Consider the following 26,539-nt stretch of genomic DNA (forward strand, 5'->3'; position numbering starts at 1 on the left):
AAAGGGATATTGTCTGTGGTTGTTGCTTTCACGCACTCTCACGCTGGCATTTATGAGTCGTCCGAGTTGCGCACGTCACTTGTTTATTCACTATCCGTGGAATCATGCAGAATGCAGCAGAAGACTGATGCAGAGTCTGCTGACAGAAGCACAGAAGCTCAAAGAAACTTGTTCGCATCGTATTTTCATTTCGTACTCTGACAGTCCATTCAAATTTAAAAAATGATTGACACGCTTTGTTTACTACATGCGGCGATACGATTGCGAAACAGTGTTTAAGAATAATTGTTCCATTGTGCATGGTTAAAAATGAGAGATTTAGAAAAATGAGTGTTCAATCAAACACATTTGATACGTCGCAATATTACATGGAAGCACGACTCGCGAATATAGCTACATGAAAAAGTATTGAAAAGTAGCTAATAAAAAATGAGTTCGTTTGATTTAAATATGCCGCACGCGGACAAAATTCTTCTGCTTCTCGAGGAGCTCTGCGACCTCTCCTATCCTCATGTGCAGCAAAAGTTAAACAAATACGTAAGTAAAGTACTTAATGTCAACATTCTTTCTATGCACAATTTTTCGCGGCACGCTTGCATTTTTTTGAAATGGACGGTGGTCGTTGGTGAAAGTAAATTTTACCGACGAAATTATTTCTTTAAAAAGGTATCGTTCTAAAGAAACAAAAATGAAAAATTAATGTTTTTTATTTTATTTGTGAAAAGCTTATAATACATTTACAGGATTAATTGTTTTTTTTTTTTTAAATGTTCACAAAACTGCAAGAAATACTTATATTTATTTTTTAAATATAAGTATTAGATTACTTTTACTGCTACTTACTTATTAAGCTAATTACCATGTATGATTTTAATTATATTTTGTATTGTTTTAGATACAAACTGAAACAAACTCAAAGTTATCTTTTCTTGTACCAATTTTAATAGAGTCAGAGGAAATGGTGATCCATGTGATCGGAGAAGAAATTTTAGGTAGAGAAATAAGATTTCCTGTAAGTAAAATGTTTAATTACACCTAGTATTTACTGTTTATTTTATTTCATATTAATGTTGATACAATTATTGTCGAAACATACAAGTAAGATACATTCGGGTGAATTTTACAAATTGTTTTCATAATTTTTTTATTCTATTATTTTTTAATATACGTGCAATAACATTAATCTCGTGAAAAATAATAGTTTCAAGGATTGTTCCACATTGGAAATAAAGTCTGCTTAACGGTATCTAATCCTCAAACATAGTACTTAGAAACCTACATAAAAGAAGCCATACGTAAAAATACTATTGATATAACACGGCAAACCTTTCTTATAAGCCGATGGTAAATGTTATCGTCTACAATGATAATGCTTATCTCTGTTCACACTTTTCTAGGTAACGTTATTGTACACGTTTACAAAGTTTCTTCCAATTTTGATGAAACAAGCAAAACGTTATAAAATTCATTTTTCGATATGACTGTAGTAGCAAAATGTTCGTTTAAATTTTATATTGATTTTTTTTACAGATGTTGAATAATATCTTATACAAGACTATACAGAATAAGGAACCGGTAACCATGGATATCGAAACGCTCGACGACGAATTATTACGTCATCTTCGGCCGATATGTCCAACGTCAAATTCGTTTTTAACGATACCTATACAACATCCAAAGCAGAATCATGTAGCACTGGTAGTATCTCTGGTTAACGACGACGACAACAACAAAGAAAAAACTGCACATAGTTGTATAGAAATTGTTCAAGAATGTTTTAGGTACGAGATTACTTTTACTATGTTAAAAGAATTAATCGAGTCTCGAGTCAAATCTACGAACGTATCGAACGATTTGAAATTTGTAATAATTCTCTTTAGATATAATTACAAATTTTTTCTTCAACGTAGATTCTGCCTAGGATTTCTTTTAAATTCGTTAACATGTTACGAAGAAACTCGACTGAAACGCCAGTGTCAAAAGTTACTGGCTGTTTCTAGGAAACTTTTTACCCATTTAGGTAATGTTTCTTTATAAGTAGAATAATCACCGTAATGTTAAAAAATTCATTAATATCCGTAATATTGATATATCGATAAACAGGAGACTTTTCCGATCTTTTACGAGAAATAATGGCGGAAGTCAGAAATTTAACAAACGCCGAGCGATGTTCGTTATTTCTTTTGGACCCCGATCAACAAGATTTAGTTGCTAAAGTGTTTGACGGTATTGCCATGAAAGAAGTAAGCGCTACTTTTTCAAAACAAAACTTATACTTTATAAATAAAGTTAAAGATCCAACTGTTTGTAGCCTGTGAAGGAAATGAGAATACCGATAGGGCAAGGTATAGCAGGTCATGTTGCAACCACTGGCATGTTAATTAATATTAGAAATGCCTATGAACATCCTCTTTTCTATCGTGGAATAGATGAAGTGACAGGCTTTAGAACTAGAAATATTTTATGTTTCCCAATTAGGGACGAAAATGGAATTGTTGGTAAGCGAAAGTTTAACTATCGTTTGTTATAAACGGAAAATTAAGATTTTGTCAAGATCATTGCTATTTTGGACTTTAGGAGTTGCGCAACTCTGTAACAAAAAGGATAGACTATATTTCGATGTTTTCGACGAAGAAGCCGCAACAGCATTTAGTATTTACTGTGGAATTTCTATAATGCATAGTATCGTTTATAAAAAGATGCAAGATGCTCAAGCAAGAAACAAGCTCAGCAATGAAGTAATGATGTATCATATGAAGGTAAGAAATTTATTAAATCGTAACGATTTTAAATTACTCGTAACCAACTGTTCTAACAGAAATATACTTAAAGGTGGAAGAAGACGCTGTTCAAGCGCTATTGAATTGCAAAGACGAACACAATATAAAAGATTTCGATAAATTCCAGTTTACTCCTAGAAGTGTACCTTACAAGCATATACCCTGTTATACGATCAAAATGTTCAATGATTTAGGTCTTATTAAACACTGGAAAATGAAATTATCAACTCTAGCTAGGTTTATATTATATGTTAAGAAGGGATACAGGGACGCACCTTATCATAATTGGGTACACGCATTCTCTGTGGCACATTTTGCGTATTTACTGATGAGAAATTTGCATCTCATTACCGACAATTATATGACGCATTTGGAAGCATTAGTTTTTTTAGTATCCTGTTTGTGTCACGATATAGATCATAGAGGAACCAATAATTCATTTCAAACTAAATGTAGCACGGTATTGGCTAGCCTCTACAGTTCCGAGGGTTCTGTAATGGAGGTAAATCAACATTTTTCAAAATGAAAATATGACAATTCCGTTTCGCTATAACAAATTCACTTTTCTATAAACCAACAGAGACATCACTTGGCACAGTCTATGTGCATTTTAAATACCGAAGATTGTAATATATTTGAAAATTTTAATAGCAACGAATACAGTGAAGCATTAGACTTGTTAAGAAACAATATACTCGCGACCGATTTAGCGTCCCATTTTCGCACCGTAGAAAAACAGGAAGAGATGATTAGAGAAAAGTACGATAAAACGGATCCCAAGCAACGAAAACTATTTTTCGATATGCTTATGACGTGTTGCGACTTGAGCGACCAAACCAAACAATGGAAAGTTTCGAAAAAGACTGCAGTGAGTAGAAAAATTATATATACTGTACTGTAATAAATTCGTATTCGTATAAACGAAATTCGAAAACGTTACATTTGAAATGTTTATATGCTGCATGTTTATTGCATCTTATATTAGGAACAAATTTATGATGAATTCTTCTCACAAGGGGACTTGGAAAAAAGTATGGGTAGTTCTCCTATCGAAATGATGGACAGAGAGCGCGCGTCGATACCAGACCTACAAGTTCAATTCATTACAAATATAGTTCTTCCACTTTTTATGTGAGTGTACAACTTTCAACAAAACTTTCAACAATTGCACATTCAATATATTAAAAAATAATATATTTGATTTCATTCCTCAGTAACGTTTCCATATTATTTCCGATGGTAGAACCACTGGTTCATGTGTTAAAAGAAAATCGAGATTTGTGGCAAGTGTCTAAAATTGTATTTCAAAAATACACGAAAGCAGGAATGAAAGGTATCGATATTTTACTAGATCCTACTTTCGAAGAAGAAGTCCTACAAATCTATACTCGGTGCAATAAGGATTCGTCGCGAATCTCTACAATCAACATAGAGTTGGAGGAAACGGAAAGTAATATTAAAATGATTGATACATCGGGATAGAGGATTTAATATGTTTTTCATGAAAAAGAATTCGTGACATATACAAATCGTGATAGTTTTTATAATTCAGAAGCAATAGAAGAGCTTGTTAATTACCAAATATATGTAGATCGACTGAAATTTGTTTATTAAAAGAGCGCTGGCGTTCTGAAAAATATTTATTGTATGATTAACGTGTATTAAAATGTTATTTAATATTAGCTTTCTTTTGTATCGTATCGTATGTATATGCATGTGTTCGCAAGTATGTTTTGTTTTACTCTCACCAGATAGGCACATCGAGGTACCATTACATACCTCAAACATATACTGCCTACGTAACCACCTAACATTTTTGTGTGTCATGCTATTTAATCTTTTTTTCAAGTATATTAAATAGCATTGAGAAACAAATGAAACATAGTTCCTAGATTCCTACGTATACTTCATGGAGAAATATATGTATATACGATATACCGATTCGCCGTATTGTTTCAAATTTCACGGTTAATTAAAACTGTTGTCAATTAAATTGTTTGAATTTTTCATATAGTATACATATAGTATAATGTCTCTGACCAATTGTAATTGAAATTGCAATAATTTTCAGATTTTATTTTTTTTTAAAGATAGATAGGTATTTTTCTTTAAAAAATAAGTTACAAAAATCTAAGTGCAATTAAACGAAATACATTAGTCTGTAAAATCGTATTTACATCGAAATCTTTTCTATATAAAAAAGGGTAAAATATAATTATAGAGTAATGTAATTTAATGTGATAAATAATTATGCTATTACATGAGAGTGACACGTTATACACGAATACATAAGATTAACAGTCCCATTTAAGTTAAAGTACAAGTAGAATTTAACTTAAATTATACAACATTTGTATAAATCATAAGATCAAGATTGTAAATTTTACCGTAATAATTTTTTAACAAAATTTTTGTTGAATTTCTCTGTATCGTTAGATTACTTGTTTTAATAAACTAAAATTAAATGAGAAACTGTCAAAAAGATTTATTTGATTCGTAACAATTATTGGACTCTTAATGGAAGGTCTCTGTCTAGTTTGAATCTATGGTCAACATCATCGATGGTAAAACGCTCAAGTTTCTCATAAAATAGTTACTTTTCTTACTGGTAGTATTGATTATTATTACTATTATTATTATTATTATTATTAGCATTATTAATTACAAGTATTGGTATAATTCAGTGCTCACCAATTTGTCCGAATTTGATCTTTCTCTTGCCTAGAAAATTAACACGCGTTCCAGCATTAGCATATTTCAGTGCCTCTAATTTAGGGGAAAATGACGCGTCCGAGAAAATAGATGTCGCTAAGAAAGCCGATTCAAATTCAACCGAAAAGTCGTTAGTCGTTATAGACTGGATGAACGAAACTTGCATCCTTCCTGCCGCACCACGAAACGGAGATTGCCGTTAAAGTTTGTTCTTTCAGGCGACGATTTAGTATACGAAGGTATACTAAACGTCTAGTTTGTGTGTTTTTCTCGTGAAACTTACTCGTAACAATTGATCGCATCTTAAGAAACACAAGAGGTAAATATTTCAACGAATTAGTTTGGTTAAATATATTCTTCTTCGTGTATGTACTCTCTCTCCTTCTGATAATCGTCCTGTACATTTACACGTGTATATATATATTAAAATTACGAATATTTTGAAGATTTCGAACATGGCTGACAAGGACAAAGTAAAGACAATGATCGTTAACGATATGTTAAACATTTGTAATCATTGCACGGAAGTTAAGGAACTTATCAATGAAAATCTAAAAGATACGATACAATATTTAAATGGTTTGCTCACCCAAATTCCACAATCAACGTTTGGCCCTTTAATTTCAAAAACACCAAAACCTCTAAGGAAAAAAGGAGCGCAACGTATCGAAACCATTCCAGAAGATGACATTGTCGATTGTACATTACCAAGCTCTGTCACTATGAGCATTAAAGAGAAAAGTAATGATAACAGAGACGAAACGATGAATGAAAACATTACGGAAGTGATGGTTGGTCGAACAAAAAGAGAAGCATCAAAGAAAGCGGCAGACAGTATTAAGAGACAACAATCGATAACGTTGAATACAAAATTACGAAGACCGCTGTCACCTGAGAAGGATAATACTATTATAAAAGTTTGTATTGTTAATATTTCACTACGTATATAATAATATGTATATATATGTATGTATATCTTTAATATGACAAAATTACCAACATTAAATCATTTTTTCGAATTTTTAGGAGATACGTAAGACTCGAAGTAAAAGAAAAAAGCCTGCCAAAAGTAGCTCTGACGAAGAGTCATTTCAAGGTCCTAGGAAGCATAGTAAATTAGAAGAAAATGTACTTGGAGAAAGCACTGCGAAGAAAACCGAGGATACAAATTTGCAGAATAATATTTCAACGAACAACACGACGACACTGCAGAATAAAAACGATAAGAAGGAAACGTTAAGAAAGTCATCGATAATGAGGCACTCTACTAGAAAGAGAACTTTGTCGCAAAATCACAATTTAAGTAACAAGGAATCTAAAACCATTAACGATACAGTTATCGCTCCTAGAACGGAAGTTATGGAAGAGCCCTCCATGTACGAAGATGCGATCGAGAAACCTATTCCTATCATGAACTCCACAATGAATTTGAATTCTACGATTACCATGCAAAAAATGATGAATGCAACGGTAGTTTTGGAACCTTTGTCAGCGATTAAATTGAACGAAACTGTGACGATTACTAAAGCCATTGGCAGTGTTCCAGAGAAGAAGAATCAACAGAAGACAAATCTACCGATGTCCGAATCTAGATCATCTAGAACATCGAAACTTTCGTCACCTTCTTTGAAAGCCCTGCAGGACAGGATGCATCCGTTAAAAGAAGTTGTAGAAGACAAAGAATTTAATGATTTAATAACGGATGACAAATCGTCGCCTGAAATAAAAAAATCCAAAGCAAACGTTAGACACGAAGGTAGAAAACGGCAGAGACCTATTGTACACTCTGTATCGTCGAGCGAAGATGAAATTCTTAATACACCAGCGAAACCAACTTTGAAGGAGGTGAACACGACCACAGTTCTCCAAGAAGTAAAGGCCAGTTACAAACCAAACGCTTTGTTCAGTCCTTATGCGAAGGAGTCTGTAAAAAAGAGGGTCGAGGCATTCGAGCAGGCAGGTCTGAACAGTCCAAAAGTTGAGGTCGATGTACCAACTAGACTTACCAGAACAAAAACACGAGCTATAGCCGCTGCGCAAGCCGAATCTTCGGAAAGTACGAAGACTATGGAGAAGACGGTTGTTCAGAAATTAGCACGGAAATCGCTCGCGAAAGCTAAGAAAATCTCGTTAGCGAAGTATGCCAAGGACACGGATGAATATAAAGAGAACAAAATGCTATCGACGCAAAAGATTAGTAGAATAGCAACTCCTGCCGAGAAGGTGAATCAAAAGTACGTACAAAAAACGACACCGTTGGGAAAGACAAAAATTCAGCTGCCATTGTCTGTTAACCGTATCGCGAACACGCGTTCGAACATCATTACATCGGTGGATTCTTTCATTCATTCTGTCAAGTCTGTAAATAAACGTAACTCGATAGAAAAAATAGAGGAGAAGAAACGGAAAATGAACGACGAGGATGCACGGAAGAAACGCGAAGAGGCGCTAAGACTTCAAACGGAAGAAAAGAGAAGGAAAAGACAAGAAAAAGAATTGAAAAATAAGCTGGCGAGAGAAGCAAAAGAGAAACAGGAACTGGAGAAACGTCACAAGGCCGAAAAAGAAAGAGAGGAGAAGGCACGTTTGGTGCAACAAATGCAAGAGAAGCAACGCGAGGAAATGGAAAGGAAACGTCTAATTCAAATTCAACGAGCCCAGGAGAAAGAAGAAAGGAGGAGACAGGAAGAGCAACAACGTTTACAACGTTTGCAAGAACAAGAAGAAGCGGAACGTCTGTTGGCAGAGCAAAGACGTCGCGAACAAGAGGCCGAGAAACGAAAAGAAGCCGAAGCAAGAGCTCAGCAACAAGCTGCTGCCGAAGCATTGAGAGCTAAAAACCAAGTTCTTATAGCGCAAGAAAAATATGCCAGCAAACATAATCAGGGTCCAACGAATTACATTTTGGACAGTGAACCCGATGAAGGCGAATCTGATGATGAAACCAGACCAAAGCATGTAATTCCGTACTGGGCACAGCCGCATATTCGTAAAACACAATTGGCGATGCAACGATACATTCCCGATGAAGCAGTCTCCAGATTTTTCGACACGAAGAAGTGTACGCCAGACTTGTCCGAAATGTTCCAAGGTATAGATAGAAATAGATTGAAGCGCACATCCAGTGCGATTTGGAAAACCCCGCCGCGTTATTCCATGATGGAAACCGAATGAAAGGTATAGTTTGTCGAATGCAATGTTGTTAAATTCGTATTGTGCCTTATAATGAAAGTGCTTGTAATACCATATGCACTGTGTTGCGATATAAGAATGACCTTATATCACATCATTGTTGAAACAATCGATTTAACATTAACAGAATGTAAGACTGCGTTTTCTAAAGATGCCATGTGAATAAGTGCTACTATTTTTTACAATTTCAATCAGACTCTACCGTATTATTCCTATTTATTTTTTGATTCTTTGTATTGGACAAAAAATACTTCATGTAATTAATTAATATGAACCGTGGTATCAAAGTATTTTAATGAAATAAGTATTATTTAGTTCCGTCAGTCTTTATTATTTTACGCAACGTCGCTTTTCGTAGAACATTGCTCCATTGCTCCACAGTCTTCTTTTTTTTTTTTTCAATTGTGTTTTCTACTAAACAATTTTATACAAATATACGTATAGTTCCGCAAATTCAGCAATTCAAATATAAATTTGAACGACTTACGTCAATTCTTTTTGTTTTTCCAGAAGCGATGGTAATTTTGGCGTTTTAACAATTTCCAAAGGTCTTAATTTTAAATGTGTGTATATAGGTATCTGTAACATTTGTTCGATTAAAGTATGTTCTGGTCAAGACAATTCTGATAAATTTGCTCTATGGTAAAGAGAAAATTGTATAAAATAAAAGCATATTTACATATGGTAAAGAGCCATCCAACACCGGATAATCGAAGAAAAGCATCAAGACTGATTTATTCATAACCGAAATAGTAAGCTTTCTTCCGTCTATCGTGGGGTGTTGACGTTCAGGGATCAAAGCTTTCTCAAAATCCGATATATCGGTTTCAGATTCAGTTGCGATTTTCCTGACGCCTCCCTTGAGAACCTTTTTAAAACACAACGCGATCAACGATTCATTCTTACTTAGAACATATTAAATTACCTTCATGGTCGTAAAGCTAGCAAATCTCTTAATATCTGGTGGAAGTCTGTAATCATGGAAATACTTGTACGCTGGAATTGTAGGTAAAATTGGCAACCATGCTTTGTACGTTCCAAAGGTTGATATGTAACGTCCTCCGAGTGTCCACAGACGTACTGTGCGATCTGTGCTGCCACTTGAGAATAATACAAAGAAATCACTTTTAACTTGTACGAGAAATTAATATTAAAATGAAGGATAACTGATATTTATTACCTAGCAATAATACGTGCGTCGGGAATTATTTGAACGGACATGACAGCCATATCGTGCCCCCGCACAGAAGACAGTAACAGTGGCAAAGCCTGATTCCGTACTGCTCTCTTAGCTCTTCCGTTTATTTTATCTTTCCATAAAAATGGAAACTCTAATCGTAAAAGAGGCATGCATGTCTTAGGAGAATTTGGTATCAAGTAATTCGCAAGATACCAGACTTTGATGTATCCAGCGTTATGCCCTAGATCAATTTTAGTAAGATCATCTGTAGTTTTAAATGAGGACTAACGTGTTCTAAAAGTTTATTGTTCTTTTATACTTTTGTACAATGTCGACAATGTTAGATTTTATGAACCCTAATCCCTATAATAAATCGTATGATATATGTATATTTTAACGTAATTATAATTGTGTATTAAATTCCTATACGATTACGAGAGATTAATATTATATATAAATAACGTTGGCAAGTTTACAATCAATAAATTTCAATTTGTAAAAGAAATATATGTATGTTACTTCTCTCTTTCCTTTTTTTTTTTTTTTTTTTTTTTTACCTGTTACAAGGAAACGATTCCCAGGATCGGTTGTTAACGATAACGCACAGTCACCTACAGAATGAATAACTGAAAAAGCTTCTAAAAATCCACCGGCAGGATGATGGCTCCATACTTGTATTAAACCCGAGTCAAGGGATACCAATAACGTCCCAATATTAGGCCCTGTAGGCCGTGTACTTAAAAATATCATAGCGCGAACAGCAACAGTTCTTATTAAATTTAATATCGACTCGTGGTGTTTAGAAGCCTTAGAACGTGTTCTACGCATAAAAGTTTACATAGATTCTTATAATCATCGTATACGTATGTATAAACGATATCGTTACCTGGTTTTAAGAGTAACTTGCTCTTCCTCGTTTTCCTTAAATTTACTTGATTCAATCGTCTTCTCACTCTTCTCATATTTTACGTTAAATCTATACGACACATTACTCACATTGAATAGTTTTCCATTGGATATTATTAGAGAAAGTAGAGAAATGTATACTACATATGTATACGTATCATATCACCTAGTCATTGGATCGTAAACTTTATATTTTCTATAGGGTTGACCCGTTTCTAATCTCCAAAGTATTATTTCTCCGTTATAAGTTGCCGTTGCCAAGACTTGGGGATACCAGATGGCAGAACAAAGAATATCATCGGTATGCCTCACTCCCCAACTCTTTTTATATGTATTCGTATCAGAGATCGCAAATTCTATAACTTGACGATTCCAACCGCTGGATAAAACTCGACTTTCAACCCAAGCTAAACTTGTTATTTCGCTTCGTGTTACGAAGTAAAGCAAATGTATTCAATTAATATATGAAAAGTGATTTTATAAGAAAATTTTCAAGTACGAGAAATACGTACCAATTATTTTCAACTGCCATGTTTCGTAAACAAGTACCCGTATTAAAATTCCATATTTTTAGTGTTCCATCGCGAGCACCCGTCACTAACAACTGTTCAGATTCATCGAAACAAGCAGCAGTTATTTCAACATCGTGATACTGACCGTACAAGAATTGACTGTGTGCATGCGTTACTAAATACAAACGATTTCCAAGCCATGGGTCCCAAACTATTATACAAGAGTCCAGTCCAGTAGAAACTACCTAGGTTTAGAATGAATTAAAAATTTGGTATGGATAATATTATACATATGCTATGTATAAGAGGGTCGCATCCCTCTATTTGGAAAACACTGTTATAAATTATACATGTAAAGAAGTAGTACCACTTTATAAAGATGATTGTATAAAACACAGCTGACTGGTTTTGTGTGAGTAAAGCCATCAGACGTTTCTTGGTCGACTATAGGTTCGCAAATGATCACTGCAATCATAGTACTAGCAATGATCATCTTGTGATTTAAGGAATTGTAAACTATGGTCATCGATGTATGTTCACCTAATTTGCTGGGCAGGCCATTGTATGTCTATAAAGAAAAATAAAATAGTATAGAAGAATACATGTATATGGTCAATGGAATTGTTTATTTTTGTATATAGCAGTAGTTGAAACCTGAATGCAAGATTGAGCTAATACGTCCCACACTTTGATGCATCTATCTTTTGATAAAGAGTACACTCGTTTTCCAGTATTTTGAGTAACCAAAGCACAAATAGCTGCATGATGACCTTGAAAAGTACTGTTCGCTCGTTTTGTCACAAAGGGGTTCCAAACCCGAACTATGCAATCCGGACCACCAGTTACCAACGTTTGGCTTTCTAAATATTCATATTTTTCGTTATATTAGAATGCGCGGATTAGAAGAATAAAATTAGAGGGCTCGGTTCGTTAAAAGTACCCTCACAAACGGTAAAACAAGATATGCCCATGTTAACTTTAAATCTGTATTGAATTCTTGATCCTGTGAGATCGCTAATTAAGAGAGAACAACTGCAACATCTGCTGCTGGACACAAAAGCTTTGAGACTATCGTAATAAGCTACCTGCTTCACCCAGTCTGTGTGAATTTTCTTAAATTCTGTAACTTTCATCCCTGGGAATTCGCCCTAAAACATTTTTAATCATACTGTAACGGAAGATATGATGTAAAATAAAAACAAAACATTGAATATTAGTATGGATTTACCTTAAGAACAGCTTCATAACGAATGAAACAAGTATCACGTTGAGGTTCTTGACTAAATGGTCCTCTATCCACAGGACAAAAAGAGATAATTTTAATAGATCCATTCATATCTCCGAGTACGATATACGAATCTTCTTTGATATTTTTACTGAAGTAGTAATTCATACAGGTTACTGCTTTTTCTAAGCCTGATATCTAAGTATTAATACCAAAGCATTAATACGATATACAAGAGATATATTATTTATGAAGACAGTCACTGATATCATCGAAAATGTAACAAACCATTACTCGAAGATCAAATTTTCTCGCCACTGTATCGTAAAATCTCAAATCGCATTCAGTAGAACTCGTACACACTATCTGTACATCAGGCATTACGATCATATCAGTTATTAAGGTTTGTTGTACTCTTAAATACGCTGGAACGGTAGAAATGATAGTAATTTAGAAAAACAATAAAGACACATTAAGCATTAAGCATTAAGCATTAAGCATTAAAAAAAATACTAACGATTTACAGATTGTACGCTACGTACATATTCTAAATCCAACGACCAATAATTTATGATTCCTTCCTTAGTTACCGTTAAGTAACATCCCCTTTGAAAACCTACAGTTCTGTCCTAGAGATAAGTGAAAAAGAACTTTCGATTAAATGTACACATTAGATTATAAGGTATACGTAATTATTGAAAATAATGGTGATTTATTTGAATGTCGAGCTGTATTCGTACAGATAAAACTTCGGGACAAAAGATAATTTTGTGTATAGGTGTACGATGATGGGATTTTAAAAGTTGAGGCATGCTTGTTATTGGAAGTTGCAATATCTGCCATTGTAAAGCAGTGTCTTTTTTCTGAAACTCCACTAATAAATAAGAAATAAATTCATCCCACGTAATGTTTCCATCTCTTTTTAAGTTCACCTGTAATTGATAAATAAAAAGATGTTAATTACCAGAATACAGTAATAATTATTTTTCTCGCACTCTTACTTTTTTAAATAGTATTTCAAATTCATCCATCGACAACTTAATATGTAATATATTTTCGAAAGCATCGTATAATTGGGAAATGTTCATTTCCTCGCTCTCTGAAGTCTATAAATTATCGTTTTAAAGTTAAAAATTAGTCAAATTGGATTGGTTATGCAGAACAATTAATATATCAATATTTCTGATTAACCGTTTAATCTTTTGAAATTTACCAAAAAGGCTTCGTGCAGACGTATCAAAGATTCTTCTGTACATTGTTCCTCTATACTTTTTCTTTTAAAGAAATCGTCAAAAGCTTGTTGAATGCTAAATAAAAAATGTAAATATATGTATACATATGTTCATATTTGTGTTATACAGATATCGCAAAATATTATTAATTTCGATAACAAATATTCGGACCTAATTGTATTCGTAGCAAAACTTTCCATTATTTGCAGTATCAATTGCAAGTTACATACGATTCATAAAAAGAAAAAAGAAACAGATGTAATAAGTGTATTATAATATAAATAATATATTATATAATCTTTTTCAAATTTTGGTGTATACAATAAAGTTGATTGAAACACATGATAGTGTTTTGTTATTTTTTAAATGTAATTTATCATCATGAAAAATCACGATATTATATGAATTTCAGTGATTCTTTTAACGAATTATATTTGTATAAAATATAATGTTGATCTACCCTTGGTTTATGCAGATAGGGTTATAAGCGAAATAATCAATAAGTTCATACATGGAAAATTCGATTATCTACTACACTTAGTATACTTAGGTATATTTAGATACAATACAATACCATGGTATAAGTTTGTTTCTTATTATTCGATCAGCTTTTCTAATTATTCTGCATTGAATTTTCCATGAACGTATGGAGCTGTTTAAAGCTCTAAGTTTCTTCAGTAGAGGAAAGTATGAAGAATGTGCAACAATATGCACAGACTTATTAAGAAAAAATCCATTAGATCAGGTATACTTCTTGTTAATGTACTGCAATAGTTATTTACCATCTGTTTCTTATCAAAATATAATATTCTTCAGGCTATTTGGGTGTTAAAAATGCGTGCTTTAACGTTACAAGTATATGTAGACGACATTGAAGGCGAAGAAGAAGGAATTGCTGAAAGTTTACTAGATAACTATACGATATCCTCCATGCCTAGGCCAGGAACATCCTTAAAAAACCCTGGTACATCACATATAGGACAATATCTTCGACCAAAAACACAGTCAGGTGTGGTCTAGAAACTTTTAAACAACTTTGAATAGTAGAATATAGGTAGAAAGCTCGTATAAAAATAAATATAAATTTTAAAAACATGATACTTTATAAAGGGAGGCCACTGACAGGAGTTGCGAGACCAGCTACTCAATCTGCAATGTCTCAATCTGTTGAGCAAACATTAAGAACACCGAGAACTGCTATGACTGCCAGACCGATCACTGCAAGTTCTGGTCGAAGTGTTAGGTACAATTATTATTATGGATTAATCTGATAACTATTGTAACAGAAAATTAAATTTTAATTAATGTATAGATTAGGTACAGCATCTATGTTAACAGAGCCTGGAGGACCTTTTATACAACTCTCACGTTTAAATATTTCCAAGTATGCAAATAAACCCAGTATCGCGAAACCACTGTTCGAGTACATATATTACCACGAACATGATGTAAGATACGTAAGTATACATACGCGTTTAACAAACACGTACGCTTTACATTTAATTTAAATTACCATAATACTATTCACAGGCACTAGATTTGGCAGTTCAGGCAACGCAAGTGTGTCAGTATAAAGACTGGTGGTGGAAAGTACAACTTGGAAAATGTTATTATAATTTAGGATTAATAAGAGATGCAGAGCAGCAATTTAAGTCGGCATTGAAAGATTGTAAATCCATTGAAACGGTGTTGAGGCTTGTTAGAGTTTACATTAGATTGGATCAGCCGTTGGCTGCTTTAGATGTATGTAAAAAAGGTCTTGAGTATTTTCCTAACGATGTAAATATTCTCACCGAAATGGGCCGTGTATTCGATGGTCTGAATAATGCGAGCATGTCGTTGAAATATTATAAGATCGTTGCTCAGGAAGATGCTTCGCATACAGAAGCGATAGCTAGTATCGGGATGCATCATTTTTACAATGATCAACCAGAATTGGCATTACGTTACTACAGGTAAACACAAATAAAAATATAATAGTTAAAAATGATTTGAAATGCAACATTATCATATTATCTATGCAGGCGATTATTACAAATGGGTGTATACAACGTAGAATTGTTCAATAATCTTGGATTGTGCTGCTTTTATTCTCAACAATACGACCATGTTATATCGTGCTTTGAAAGAGCGCTTAATCTCTCTACCGATGAAAATATAGCTGACGTATGGTATAATATTTCTCACATTGCTCTTGTACGTATACAATTGAAATGCCCTCGTAAAACAACTTCTTTTGTTGAAACTTGTTTGGTGAAAGAATCACTTAAAAATAATTTCAGACAGTAGGTGATATAACAATGGCGGAAGAATGTCTAAAGCTAGCTATTATAAGCGACAATAGACATGCTTTGGCATACAATAATCTTGGTGTGATAAAAATACGTAATGGAAATCTAACAGCTGCGAGAACATATTTTCATGCTGCAGCCAACATTGCTAATTTTATTTACGAACCTCACTTTAATAGTGCTTTCTTAGCCTATGATGTAACGTATTACATATTATAATATACTCTACTTATACAATAATACATTCTTATTAGTTGAAATTCCATAGGTTGGAGATCTTCAAACATGTTACATCGCGGTACAAAAGTCTTTGAGCGCGTATCCTGCTCACTGTGATAGCAAAATCCTCCTCAAAAAATTAGAAAGATATTTTTCTCACATGTGAAGTTTCTGGTGAAGAGAAAGGAATTTACCCAAGTTATACAAAATGATGTATTTTATTGAATGTTTGATTTTAATTGTACAGACAACATTATGTACACAATACATATATGCAAAAAGTACAAATTATGTGATTTAATGCTTTTCTTTAAATCTCTTAATAATTTCAGTAACTTAAACGATTAACAAATAATATAAACGCATTAATAGGAATGTCAGCTTGTGAAAAAATAACCCGTTAACGATTGCTGTATAGAAACATCATGGAAGATTATAAAGAAATCCTAAATCGGTACGATGCTGAAATTATTTTCTGTTTTACACTGACTAAATTCTCCTTATCAAGCCTCTGTACAAATATATAACAATCTGATAATAATTTACTTAAGTATTATTCATCGTTTTACATCTTATACTCGTATATATTCTGTGTATAGATAATTATAATTGACGTACAAACGGGTGATATTCTGAAGTGCATCAACATATGCATCTACGATAATAAGGTTTATCTACAGAGAACTTGGTATAGGGTATACCAACGTACACTTGGATTTTTTAACAATTACAAAGTAGAATGCAGACTACTACGATTCTCTCGGCTTTCGATTTCTTTGCTTTTTTTTTTGTGCACAGATACGGAGCAATGTACAGTCTTCTTATTGGAAATGTTATATATTTCATTTTATGTAGTATGAGATATAACCAACCATGAAATTACAAAATAGAATAAAAATATCGGATACACGGCTAGAGCTTTCCTCCCTACGGGTTGACTGTCGCCAAGAAATGCCATCGATGCTAAAATATAATTGCGCATAATCGTAGTTGTAAATATAGAATGTAAACTGATACTAACCATATGTTGCCCATGCGAATCCGACCATAGAAATTATGAACCTTAGACTGAATAGGAAAGTAGTCTGGTCTGCCATTAATATAATTCTACATAAAATTAGAGCAATGGCAGTTGGTAGCAAGCAGTATCCTAAGACGCAAATACTTTGGAAGAAGGATCTACAACACATTAAAACAAAACTCGTATAAAATAAAGAATCGCGAGCAATTTTTGTCCTGTTTAATTTTGAATAGTTATTTTTACATTTGTAAAATCAAAAGTCAACAGTTTTGTATATATATCCCTGGTACATTGCTATATATATATGACAAATCTTATGCAATCTTTTGTATTTGTAAACGCTAAAAAGGAAAATATTGAATTCTGTATATCTTACATATTGCCACCCAATAGTTTGGAGTTTAACGTAACAACCATAGATCCAATCCATACAATTACAAAAACCTCTGCAAATTCTGGTCCGCCGTCGTTTGAATTATCTGCTGCATCGGAAGAACCTTGTAATATCCTGAAAAAAATAATGATTACAATTACGTAATGTATGAAATTTCAATGAAATCTAAAACAAGCATCAAACTCACATTGCCATGAATGTGCATAATACTAATGGTCCCCAAAGATCCCCTAAAATAGAAAACATTTCTTATAATTAAGCAATTCACAGAATATTGTGTATAAAAAGAATTTCTTGATATATTCACATTCTTTTAATAAACTTTTCTTCTCTTTGGGATATAAAACATGATAAAACTTTTTACACACTGCTCGAACATCTCTGAGCTGCAAGAAAAATTACTAATATAATTAATTATATTCCTTTGATTGAATACAAATATAATGTCAATATAAACTTACAATTGTATCTCTGATTGGTTCGTCTAAAGTATTAAATTCAGGTTCCCCGAGGTTTGATTTCTGTTTGGGTCCTACTGTCATTTCACCCTCGATACTCTGCGGATCAGCATATTCCATCGTAACTTTGAACTTGAAATAAAGAATTTACGTTAAAAATGGAGAGTTCAGTTTTGAAAAACAAAGTGCACGCAATACTTTTAATATAATTTTCAATGATGTAATCTGAAAATACACGATTAAGGTAATCGTATGCAACAGTACTATACTCACATCGAGATTTGTATCATCTGTCGCTGCCATGTTTGTTGCCGGACACGGGACTCAAATTACCAAGTAATTATGTATATTATTTAGACGTTAAACGCGGGTAAATTATTGTCATATCAAATTAAATCACTGCCATATGCACGCAGAATGAATCAAGCTTTTCCTATGTGATACGACCATGGCATAACCTGAACCGAATGCTATCATTACTCGTATACAAACACTGATAAGATATTAACGTTCTTCGCGTGCAATGCCAATAAATACTGTAAAAACTTGTACACACGTCACGATCGAAATGTTTGTGATCGTTGTATAATTACGAATTAACCGTAACAAGTCTTTTAAGTAAATCGTCGGTGAAGTTGACACACTCGATGTTGCATACGAGTCGAAAGGTGGCAGCAGTATCGAGAAAATATCAATGTTGAAAAGTTGTTTGTGGTTTAGCTACATCGCCGTCGACGTCGATTAAATTCCGTTAAAAATTTCATAATTTCTTTTGAAAAGATGTAAGGATTATTAGAAATCACCGATCACTTTTCGGCGTACGTTTATTCGCTTGCGATCGATACATTGCTTTTTATGTCGAACGTTCTTTGATCTTACAAAATGCCACGCGTATTCGTTCGCATAGTAGTCGTATCGATATTGACATGTGCTAGTGCTGGTGCTGGTGCTGGTGCTGGTGCTGGTGCTGCGCACGTGCAGCATGATTCTTCATCAATCGACGGCCAGCCAATGAACGAAGAACCGCGAATAAACGGTTCATTCGAAACTGAAGCCTACGAAGAGTTATGTATCCATAAAGAATATAATATAATATAACTATACAAACACAAAATCATTATTTTGATATGTTGGAAAGTATCATGTGAATGGAACCCTTTTAATGCAATAATAATCGGTAGATCTAATTCTTAACTTTAGTATTAATAATCTCGAACAGCGACAACAAAAGAAAGACATTTATAAACGTTCCTTAACTGAGATTTCATTAGTAAAAAAATCGTTGAAACATCAACGCAAGGACCACGCGGATGCAGTAAAACGTTTGGAAAAGATAGACAACTATGAGCGTTTATACAAAATGATGATGATTCTTGGTGAAAATATGATCAAAATAATCGAATCGAGTAGAACAGTGATCGAAAGTGCAAGTTACCATCCGGAACGTAGATTTTTGCCACAAAATCTTACTATACAAAGTGGTAATTTAAAGAAATGTTTAAACATATGTCTATAGTTTATGTACTCTTTGCATATATTCACAGCAATATCCGGTATAGTGGAAAACACGCTATTCTTCGGTGATGTCGTTCTCCATTTTCCTCACGTTATGCATCGTATACTGAAGAAGCAGGAAAAATGGAACGCGATCATAAATTGGTCTTTGAATTTCACAAATCGTACCAAGCATCTGTTGGGTGAAGACAGCCTCGGCGTGATTAACCTGATGGCACAAGAACTTGGCATCACGGAACGCGAACCAGGATATAATAATCCTTATTGGAAGTCAGCCGAGTCTCGAGAAAGAAACAGAGGGGAAACAAAGATAAAGCGATCGTTGAAGAAAGAAAAAGAAAAACGGGGGCCTCGAATGGCTAAAATCGAACTATAAACCCACCCCTTTTTCCGACGGCTGATCTCACTGGCTGATGATAATTATGCGCTTCCTAAAAGTTATTTCTTCTACTGTATAATTCTGTAAAATACTCCAAATAAAATGTATGTTTCTATACACGTGTCTTCTATTCATTTGTAACGTTCCATATAAATATGTATCCGTATCGTACATTTCGAGTACAGAAGATAATTTTCACGTGAGAAGAAAATCGTGCAGAAGGTTTTACATGGGAAGTGTCTGCATCTAAATGTTCAGTCTCATCCACGGAGAGTCAATGTCTACATTAGACAAACCGCAGGCGTTGAATTAACGAGAAGGATAATAAAAACTTTCAGCTTTCAGCAGACTTTACACGGAACCGTGAGCGTTGTAACGCAAATAAAAGCCAAGATTTCTCGTCGACCGAGACGGTGGTAGAAAGTGGTCAGCCAATGAGCTGAGAACAGTTCCTACCGTCCGGTTTCCGAGACCGTAGCCACGGCAGAAGGCATTGCTGGCGAACCCTGCTAGTCAGTATTGCCAGAGTAAGTTTACCAAAGTGTTCCACCGATGACAAATCTCCGTGCACAACGAACTCAACGCTGATACTCATTCGGGAGCGAGACAGTGCTGTGAAATATCTCGAAAACCGTAAAAGAATACTGCTCCCATAAATCCTACTCGTCGCTGCACCGCCTGCCGAACAATGCTGCCACGGAGGAGGAAATTGCTTCTTTACGCCGTCCTGGTCGTCTCAGGTAGGAAGAAACACCTGGAAACGACTTGGTACTTGTATCAGAGACTCTTTATTCGCGGTGCTTGTTCGATCGAATGAATTTTTATTGTATAATTCAGATACAGATTGTACGTTTTATTTAACGAACAGCGGATCGAAAGCTGTTGGATTGAACGCTAGGTAAAATAAAAATAAACTTTTGTTTCTTTCACATGGAATAACCTATAATCATAATTAATTAGTTAACGAGTAATCAACAATAACATTTACTCATTGATAATTACCGATTAATTGGTAATCACGATGAGATAATTAATTAATTAATAATTAACGATTAATAAATAATCATGGATTGCATGTTGCTTAGTATCGAACTGGTCTCGTCGATCGAACAACCAACACTTTCCTTACCTCTTATCGGAATCTTTCATCGTCGCGCGACGGTGATCAAAAAAGAGAAAATCGAAGCGTAGCGTCGCGACGCTTCATTCGAAAGGAACAGTCAGCCAAAGATGAGCAACATTTTATCCGAGTGACGAATAAAAGCGCCGCATAGCGGTTTCATTTTAACGCTTATACCGACGAACCAGTAGCAAATCTAGAAGAAAGCAAAAGAGCAGCGTAAATATTAAAGATCCCGACAAGAGTTTTAAGTAACAAATTTTTATATCGTATTGTATGTATAACGAGACTCACTATACAATATCCATAGAGGAACTGATTAATGTATCCTCGACGACGAAGCATCAGTGAAAGTGTTCATTAACGAAAGTTCAAGTTAAAGATCAAATTCTTTGCCTTTAACCTGAATTTTAATCTGTTTATCGAACAATCGGTAATCCCCTGTCGAAGGATTATCATGGTAATCAACTAATCAGTGTCGCATAACTGAATCGCTAGAAACGTTGATGGGTACAACGAAGGAACGACCTTCTGTGGACATTCTCTCATACATCTTAAGTCGCAAATTTCTTAGTTACTATTACTCAATTTTTACAATCGATACTTTGAGTATAATCGAACAAGTCCATTTGCAAAGTATGTAAATACAGAGCTAGACAGGTCGTAAATAAAGTCTGACACCGATAAAAGTGAGTAGATGAAGGAAGCAACGACTGGTGCGCTAAAGCGATGTTAAATTAGGTTCTATAGCGGTTTCACTGGTGTGTTTACATAAGTTTTGTCGTATACGTATATGGTGTGCCGTGCGCCACGTTCACAGAGGATCTGAATTCACGGTAGAGGTATGGGTACATGGGTACAGGGCCGTGACAAAACAGGAACAGGCAAGGCACGTTATGCGCCCCTAGGCTCTAAAAAGGAATCAACTGATATACCGATATTAACGTTGCTATCTTTTGTTTCAAGTCTTGTTTGAGTTTTACGTGTTAACATTTTCTTAGAAAACATTAGGATCAATTCTTGCTGTAACAGGGAATGGAAAAAGTTTTTTGCCACTTTAAGATCCGAAGCTTTGTTACTTGTAAATGTAACGTTAATGTAAAATGTTGTTAACGTAACTGTTGCCGCTCACCATTCGTATTTCAGTAAGCTGACTGTGCGTATGCGTACTCGCGTATCGGAAACACGTGTCCACGTGTTTATATACTACATGTATATGTATACATGTATATCTATGTACCTTATAACTTAAACAACTTACATACACAGTTATATCTCGAGAATGAAGTTTCAGATAGTAAAATGGAAAAGGATTTTTTCTTTCGTATTGTCGTAAAGAATTGATTTTGTTAAGAGGTCTCGTATTTTTGGTAATATCCTGAATGTATACTACATATGTATTGTACAGTATACATATGTAGAATACATATACCACGAAATAAGCGATTAAAGGAGGCTTGTATTGTTTCCCTGGGCGCCAAAGTACTTAGAGTCGGCCTTGCATGTGTGCATGGTACACGGCCGATGGAAATGTTGCACCTGAACGATTTACCACAACGTCATTGCCAGAGCGGTACCTTCACTTTCCACATTATCAACGACACACAACAGATACGATCCTTATCCCAATACGCGCTCGCGTATATTCCCTCTTCGTATCAGCGTTTTATTATAATTTTTTCAAGCTATTCCCTCCTCTGAAAAAAAGACGAGATAAATACTGAAAATGACTTGGATTGATCACGTTTTGAGTGATAAGCCATGCAACACAACTATCAACCAAGTATTCTAATAAGAAAATTTTTATACTGTTATTGCACGTTAGCATCGACACTTTCAAATATTAATTTTTATGTGTTGTTGGACTATCGTCTGCGTAAAGATAAAATATTAAAGTTTAATTATTCAAAAGTATCTTACTAGTAAGTTAAGAATAACGTAAACATTCTTACGTCGCAAAGAATTATCCATCGGACAAGAAACGCTAAACACGAGTGACTGAATCTCTATTTCGATACACAGTTAAATATGCATACAGGTGTTCGATATGTCTCGGAACGTTGGAATTCTTGCTATCTTCCTCGCTTTCTCAACCGTCTTTACCCTTGGAATTTCTCTCATTGCCAGGCATTTTCTACAAGTTTTACAGCTTTCTGTATACGCACGCACACATAACACCTATAGTATATTTGTTCCATTTAATCGGCCAAAAATGTTTGAAATAACTTCGATTACTGTCAATTACAATTGGCAATCCTGATGTATGTACGTTTCCGTTTTGTGTGGAGCGCGTGATTCGAAGAAATCTGTCAAGTCTGACAGATTAATGAAACCCAGTATACAATAATAGTTTATTTGAAAATCAAATAAGAAACAAAGGATATACGTTACCTATACTATGCATATACATATATGTGTAAACATGGACTATGGACTTGTACAATTTTATGGTTTTCAATATAAATTCATTGATTGAAGAGAAAAATGAACAAAATATTCAAGACTCATTTGATACGTTATACATATGTATAGTATATGTGTTTCGAGATGTGAGGGGAATTAAGGGACAGAATGCGAGTAGAATGTTGAATAATCAAGTATTCGGCCTGTAGAAGTGTTGAAACAGTCCCCAACCTTGACCTTTTCCCGAGGTTCGAGTATTCTCATACTCGATGGTTTCAATTATTCTATGTATCGTATTTCTTCGTAAACTTTTTTGTTTTCAATGAATATATATATATATATATATATATATATATATATACATATACAATTTATTTTATAGTCTACGGACAAAAAAATTCTAAAAAGGACGAAGAGAAGAAAGATGAGGAATTTACATGCCCCGAAGGTCAAGGCAATGGTAACTTTGCTGACCCTGCAACGTGTAGAAGGTTTTACCAGGTGATTAATTTCGTATTTGGTTCTTGTGTCTATCCATCGCTTCACGCTATTTTAATGTTTATTTTATATGAAATAAATACAAATAAATGTATTTTTTCGAATAAAATTTGTACAGTGCGTCGATGGATACCCATACCTAAACAGGTGTCCATCAGGATTACACTTTGACGATATTAGTAAATTTTGCACCTTCAAAAATGAAGCTCGATGTGGGCCCATCGCTACAAGTAAATATTTTCTTGAACAATTATTACACGTTGGTACTTTCGTTACAATTCATGTAAATTGTTCCAACTTTAGCTCCGGCACCGGTAACGGAACCACCCACCGATTTAGCAGAAAAATGCGATACATCGGTCTGTCAATTACCATACTGCTTTTGCTCGAGAGACGGCACGATAATTCCTGGTGGTATTCACCCAGATGAAGTAAGTATATGTACACGTTTCATTCTGAATTTTTCTTCAAAGCATATCTATAGCGTATTTTTCATACAGTTCTAATTCATTTCAGACACCTCAAATGATAATAATGACATTCGACGGAGCGATAAATCATAATAACTTTGATCATTACCAAAAGATATTTGCCACTGACAGACTGAATCCTAATAATTGTCCGTTAAAAGGTACTTTCTTCATTTCGCATGAATATTGTAATTACAATATGGTTCAAAGTTTAGCTCACGACGGACACGAAATTGCTACCGAAACTATATCGTGAGTATTGATACCAGTGAAATATGTACATTGTTATTAAATATAGCGGTAATATTTATTGCGAATATTGTTTAGACTGCAAAAGGGTTTGGAAGATAAAGGATACGAAGAGTGGGTTGGAGAAATGATAGGAATGCGAGAGATACTTAAGCATTTTAGCAACATCACGAGAAGCGAAGTTGTCGGTATGAGGGCACCGTACTTAAAACCAGGTCGGAACACCCAATACAAAGTACTGGAAGACTTTGGATACATATACGACAGCAGTATTGGAATTTCACCGTTAAAAGTACCAATTTGGCCGTATACTCTCGATTACAAGATTCCACATGAATGTAAAGCAGGAACATGTCCCACTAAATCATTCCCAGGTATATCTTAAAAATATGATAGAAAGTGTTGCATTCTTATGTTTATCAAATTTTCTTTAATATCCATTGTTCTTGCTTTTAGGTGTATGGGAATTGCCATTAAATGCGCATTACGTTGAAAGCTACGAAGGGGGACATTGCCCTTATCTGGATCAATGTGTACTTCACAATCACGACCCTGAAGAGGTCTTCGAATGGTTACAAGAAGATTTCAATCGATACTATGAACAAAATAGAGCGCCATACATGATGCCTTTCCATACAAATTGGTTCCAAATAAAGGAACTCGAACGAGGCCTATCGAAATTCCTTGATTGGGCAGTGACATTGTAAGTAAAAACTGACAATTTCATTCTGGCTATACAAGATACAGTATCAAGTTAGTTAAGTTACGTAAACGTATCGTATATTTACAGACCAGATGTATACTTTGTAACAGCTACTCAAGCACTTACATGGATGACTGATCCAAAACCAATCAAGTCTCTGAATAATTTTGATGGATGGTCATGTAAAAAGAAAGAAAATATTCCCGGACCACCGTGTAATAATCCAAATAAATGTGCTTTAGACTTCAAACCCGCAGAATCTAATTTTACTACTACTAGGTAACTAATTAACGATACTTCTATGCTCAACGATTTAAGATGATAATAATGGTGAACATGTTCATAGGTATTTAGAAACATGTAGGGAATGCCCCAATAAATACCCATGGCTAGGAGATTCAAAAGGAACTGGACTCTACAATGATAACTATAATCCTGAAAAGAAATAGAAACATTTGTAAGCACGCTAGAACGATGATCAGGAAAAGTTCAACTAATTCTCGTTTACCGCTGTTTAAATGAATAATATGTATAATTAATCTGAAATTCTTTGACTTTATCACACTTCAAAGTGGAATCAATATAAATTGAAATAATCGCGAAACTATCAAAAAAATGTCAAATAAAATATAAAAATGCTCTGTTAACTTTGTTTTATTTATACTTTGTGTACTGCTAGTTTCACTCTATATATATATATATATACATATATTAATTTCATGTTATATTTTTTTGTATAGCGATATTGTTGTATATTTACTATAAATGCATAACTGTTTTTGTAAAATAATTTTCACTTACAACTGTTTATAACATTAAACGATAAGTCAATGTACTATCCGATTCTAAATTGTGAAAAGAGAAATTCAATTATTGTATTATCCTTGTTCTCAGGTACAAAGAATTTAGATAAAATGTAGCCAGATTTCAAGTATATGCACAAAAATACATACTTGTATCCCCCATTCTATCATAAATAAAACATGTACGTAATACTTTTAATGTAGGGATATAAATGTAAAAGTAAAGAATTTCCATTTCCAGTGGGAGAATGATAAGATGTATGAAGAGTGGCAAGAG

The 26,539-nt window shown here is 34.1% G+C and overlaps 7 protein-coding genes and 1 long non-coding RNA gene across 14 annotated transcripts; 5 read left to right on the forward strand and 3 right to left on the reverse strand.

Annotated features, from left to right (window-relative positions):
* The first annotated feature begins 4 nt into the window (after window positions 1-4).
* LOC128885736 (cGMP-dependent 3',5'-cyclic phosphodiesterase-like) lies at window positions 5-5,264 on the forward strand. 4 transcript variants are annotated; one of them, XM_054139963.1, is made up of 11 exons: window positions 5-537; window positions 896-1,012; window positions 1,531-1,781; window positions 1,911-2,020; window positions 2,104-2,243; window positions 2,312-2,498; window positions 2,578-2,759; window positions 2,833-3,282; window positions 3,361-3,648; window positions 3,766-3,911; window positions 3,995-5,264. In XM_054139963.1, the coding sequence occupies exons 1-11, from the start codon at window positions 430-432 to the stop codon at window positions 4,260-4,262; spliced, it is 2,247 nt and encodes a 748-aa protein (XP_053995938.1). In that variant the 5' UTR covers window positions 5-429; the 3' UTR covers window positions 4,263-5,264. The 4 variants fall into 4 exon arrangements, 3 of the variants coding, with proteins under 3 accessions (XP_053995938.1, XP_053995936.1, XP_053995937.1); XR_008459651.1 differs by having other exon boundaries at window positions 1,531-2,020; window positions 3,797-3,911; window positions 3,995-4,135; XM_054139961.1 differs by having other exon boundaries at window positions 1,531-2,020.
* LOC128885730 (WD repeat-containing protein on Y chromosome) lies at window positions 4,672-14,539 on the reverse strand. Its single transcript, XM_054139953.1, has 20 exons — window positions 14,522-14,539; window positions 14,314-14,456; window positions 13,721-13,814; window positions 13,509-13,613; window positions 13,248-13,439; window positions 13,025-13,136; window positions 12,796-12,932; window positions 12,511-12,705; window positions 12,223-12,430; window positions 11,937-12,142; window positions 11,650-11,850; window positions 11,283-11,527; window positions 10,937-11,194; window positions 10,751-10,840; window positions 10,422-10,684; window positions 9,865-10,105; window positions 9,610-9,784; window positions 9,364-9,552; window positions 9,172-9,263; window positions 4,672-5,501 (listed from the first exon to the last, which is right to left on the reverse strand). Exons 1-20 carry the CDS (start codon window positions 14,522-14,524, stop codon window positions 5,468-5,470), a joined length of 3,183 nt encoding a protein of 1,060 aa, XP_053995928.1. The 5' UTR covers window positions 14,525-14,539; the 3' UTR covers window positions 4,672-5,467.
* On the forward strand, window positions 5,523-9,003 carry LOC128885733 (inner centromere protein-like). Its single transcript, XM_054139958.1, has 3 exons — window positions 5,523-5,811; window positions 5,939-6,409; window positions 6,519-9,003. The coding sequence occupies exons 2-3, from the start codon at window positions 5,948-5,950 to the stop codon at window positions 8,664-8,666; spliced, it is 2,610 nt and encodes an 869-aa protein (XP_053995933.1). The 5' UTR covers window positions 5,523-5,811; window positions 5,939-5,947; the 3' UTR covers window positions 8,667-9,003.
* On the forward strand, window positions 14,019-16,537 carry LOC128885749 (tetratricopeptide repeat protein 8). Its single transcript, XM_054139993.1, has 7 exons — window positions 14,019-14,748; window positions 14,850-14,982; window positions 15,052-15,196; window positions 15,270-15,694; window positions 15,764-15,935; window positions 16,022-16,228; window positions 16,299-16,537. Exons 1-7 carry the CDS (start codon window positions 14,574-14,576, stop codon window positions 16,413-16,415), a joined length of 1,374 nt encoding a protein of 457 aa, XP_053995968.1. The 5' UTR covers window positions 14,019-14,573; the 3' UTR covers window positions 16,416-16,537.
* Window positions 16,538-17,067: 530 nt separating this feature from the next.
* On the reverse strand, window positions 17,068-18,782 carry LOC128885761 (protein YIPF6). The gene is made up of 7 exons (XM_054140015.1): window positions 18,396-18,782; window positions 18,126-18,254; window positions 17,972-18,050; window positions 17,852-17,894; window positions 17,647-17,778; window positions 17,271-17,428; window positions 17,068-17,212 (listed from the first exon to the last, which is right to left on the reverse strand). Exons 1-7 carry the CDS (start codon window positions 18,423-18,425, stop codon window positions 17,097-17,099), a joined length of 687 nt encoding a protein of 228 aa, XP_053995990.1. The 5' UTR covers window positions 18,426-18,782; the 3' UTR covers window positions 17,068-17,096.
* Window positions 18,783-18,980: 198 nt separating this feature from the next.
* LOC128885759 (coiled-coil domain-containing protein 134-like) lies at window positions 18,981-20,133 on the forward strand. Its single transcript, XM_054140013.1, has 3 exons — window positions 18,981-19,191; window positions 19,394-19,603; window positions 19,667-20,133. Exons 1-3 carry the CDS (start codon window positions 19,005-19,007, stop codon window positions 20,011-20,013), a joined length of 744 nt encoding a protein of 247 aa, XP_053995988.1. The 5' UTR covers window positions 18,981-19,004; the 3' UTR covers window positions 20,014-20,133.
* A 221-nt stretch (window positions 20,134-20,354) lies between these two features.
* On the forward strand, window positions 20,355-26,147 carry LOC128885746 (chitin deacetylase 1). The gene is made up of 9 exons (XM_054139986.1): window positions 20,355-20,756; window positions 23,922-24,040; window positions 24,156-24,267; window positions 24,341-24,468; window positions 24,554-24,759; window positions 24,835-25,130; window positions 25,213-25,459; window positions 25,547-25,738; window positions 25,806-26,147. Exons 1-9 carry the CDS (start codon window positions 20,705-20,707, stop codon window positions 25,906-25,908), a joined length of 1,455 nt encoding a protein of 484 aa, XP_053995961.1. The 5' UTR covers window positions 20,355-20,704; the 3' UTR covers window positions 25,909-26,147.
* Window positions 20,756-23,849, reverse strand: LOC128885765 (uncharacterized). 4 transcript variants are annotated; one of them, XR_008459654.1, is made up of 3 exons: window positions 23,057-23,583; window positions 21,146-22,833; window positions 20,756-20,770 (listed from the first exon to the last, which is right to left on the reverse strand). It is a non-coding gene; the product is annotated as an uncharacterized LOC128885765 (long non-coding RNA). The 4 variants fall into 4 exon arrangements; XR_008459652.1 differs by lacking the exon at window positions 20,756-20,770 and having other exon boundaries at window positions 20,824-21,332; window positions 21,431-22,833; window positions 23,057-23,849; XR_008459655.1 differs by lacking the exon at window positions 20,756-20,770 and adding an exon at window positions 20,824-20,956 and having other exon boundaries at window positions 23,057-23,849.
* Window positions 26,148-26,539: the final 392 nt, after the last annotated feature.

This window comes from Hylaeus anthracinus, unplaced genomic scaffold (genome assembly GCF_026225885.1).
Source record: "Hylaeus anthracinus isolate JK02 unplaced genomic scaffold, UHH_iyHylAnth1.0_haploid 11981, whole genome shotgun sequence".
Taxonomy (NCBI): domain Eukaryota; kingdom Metazoa; phylum Arthropoda; class Insecta; order Hymenoptera; family Colletidae; genus Hylaeus; species Hylaeus anthracinus.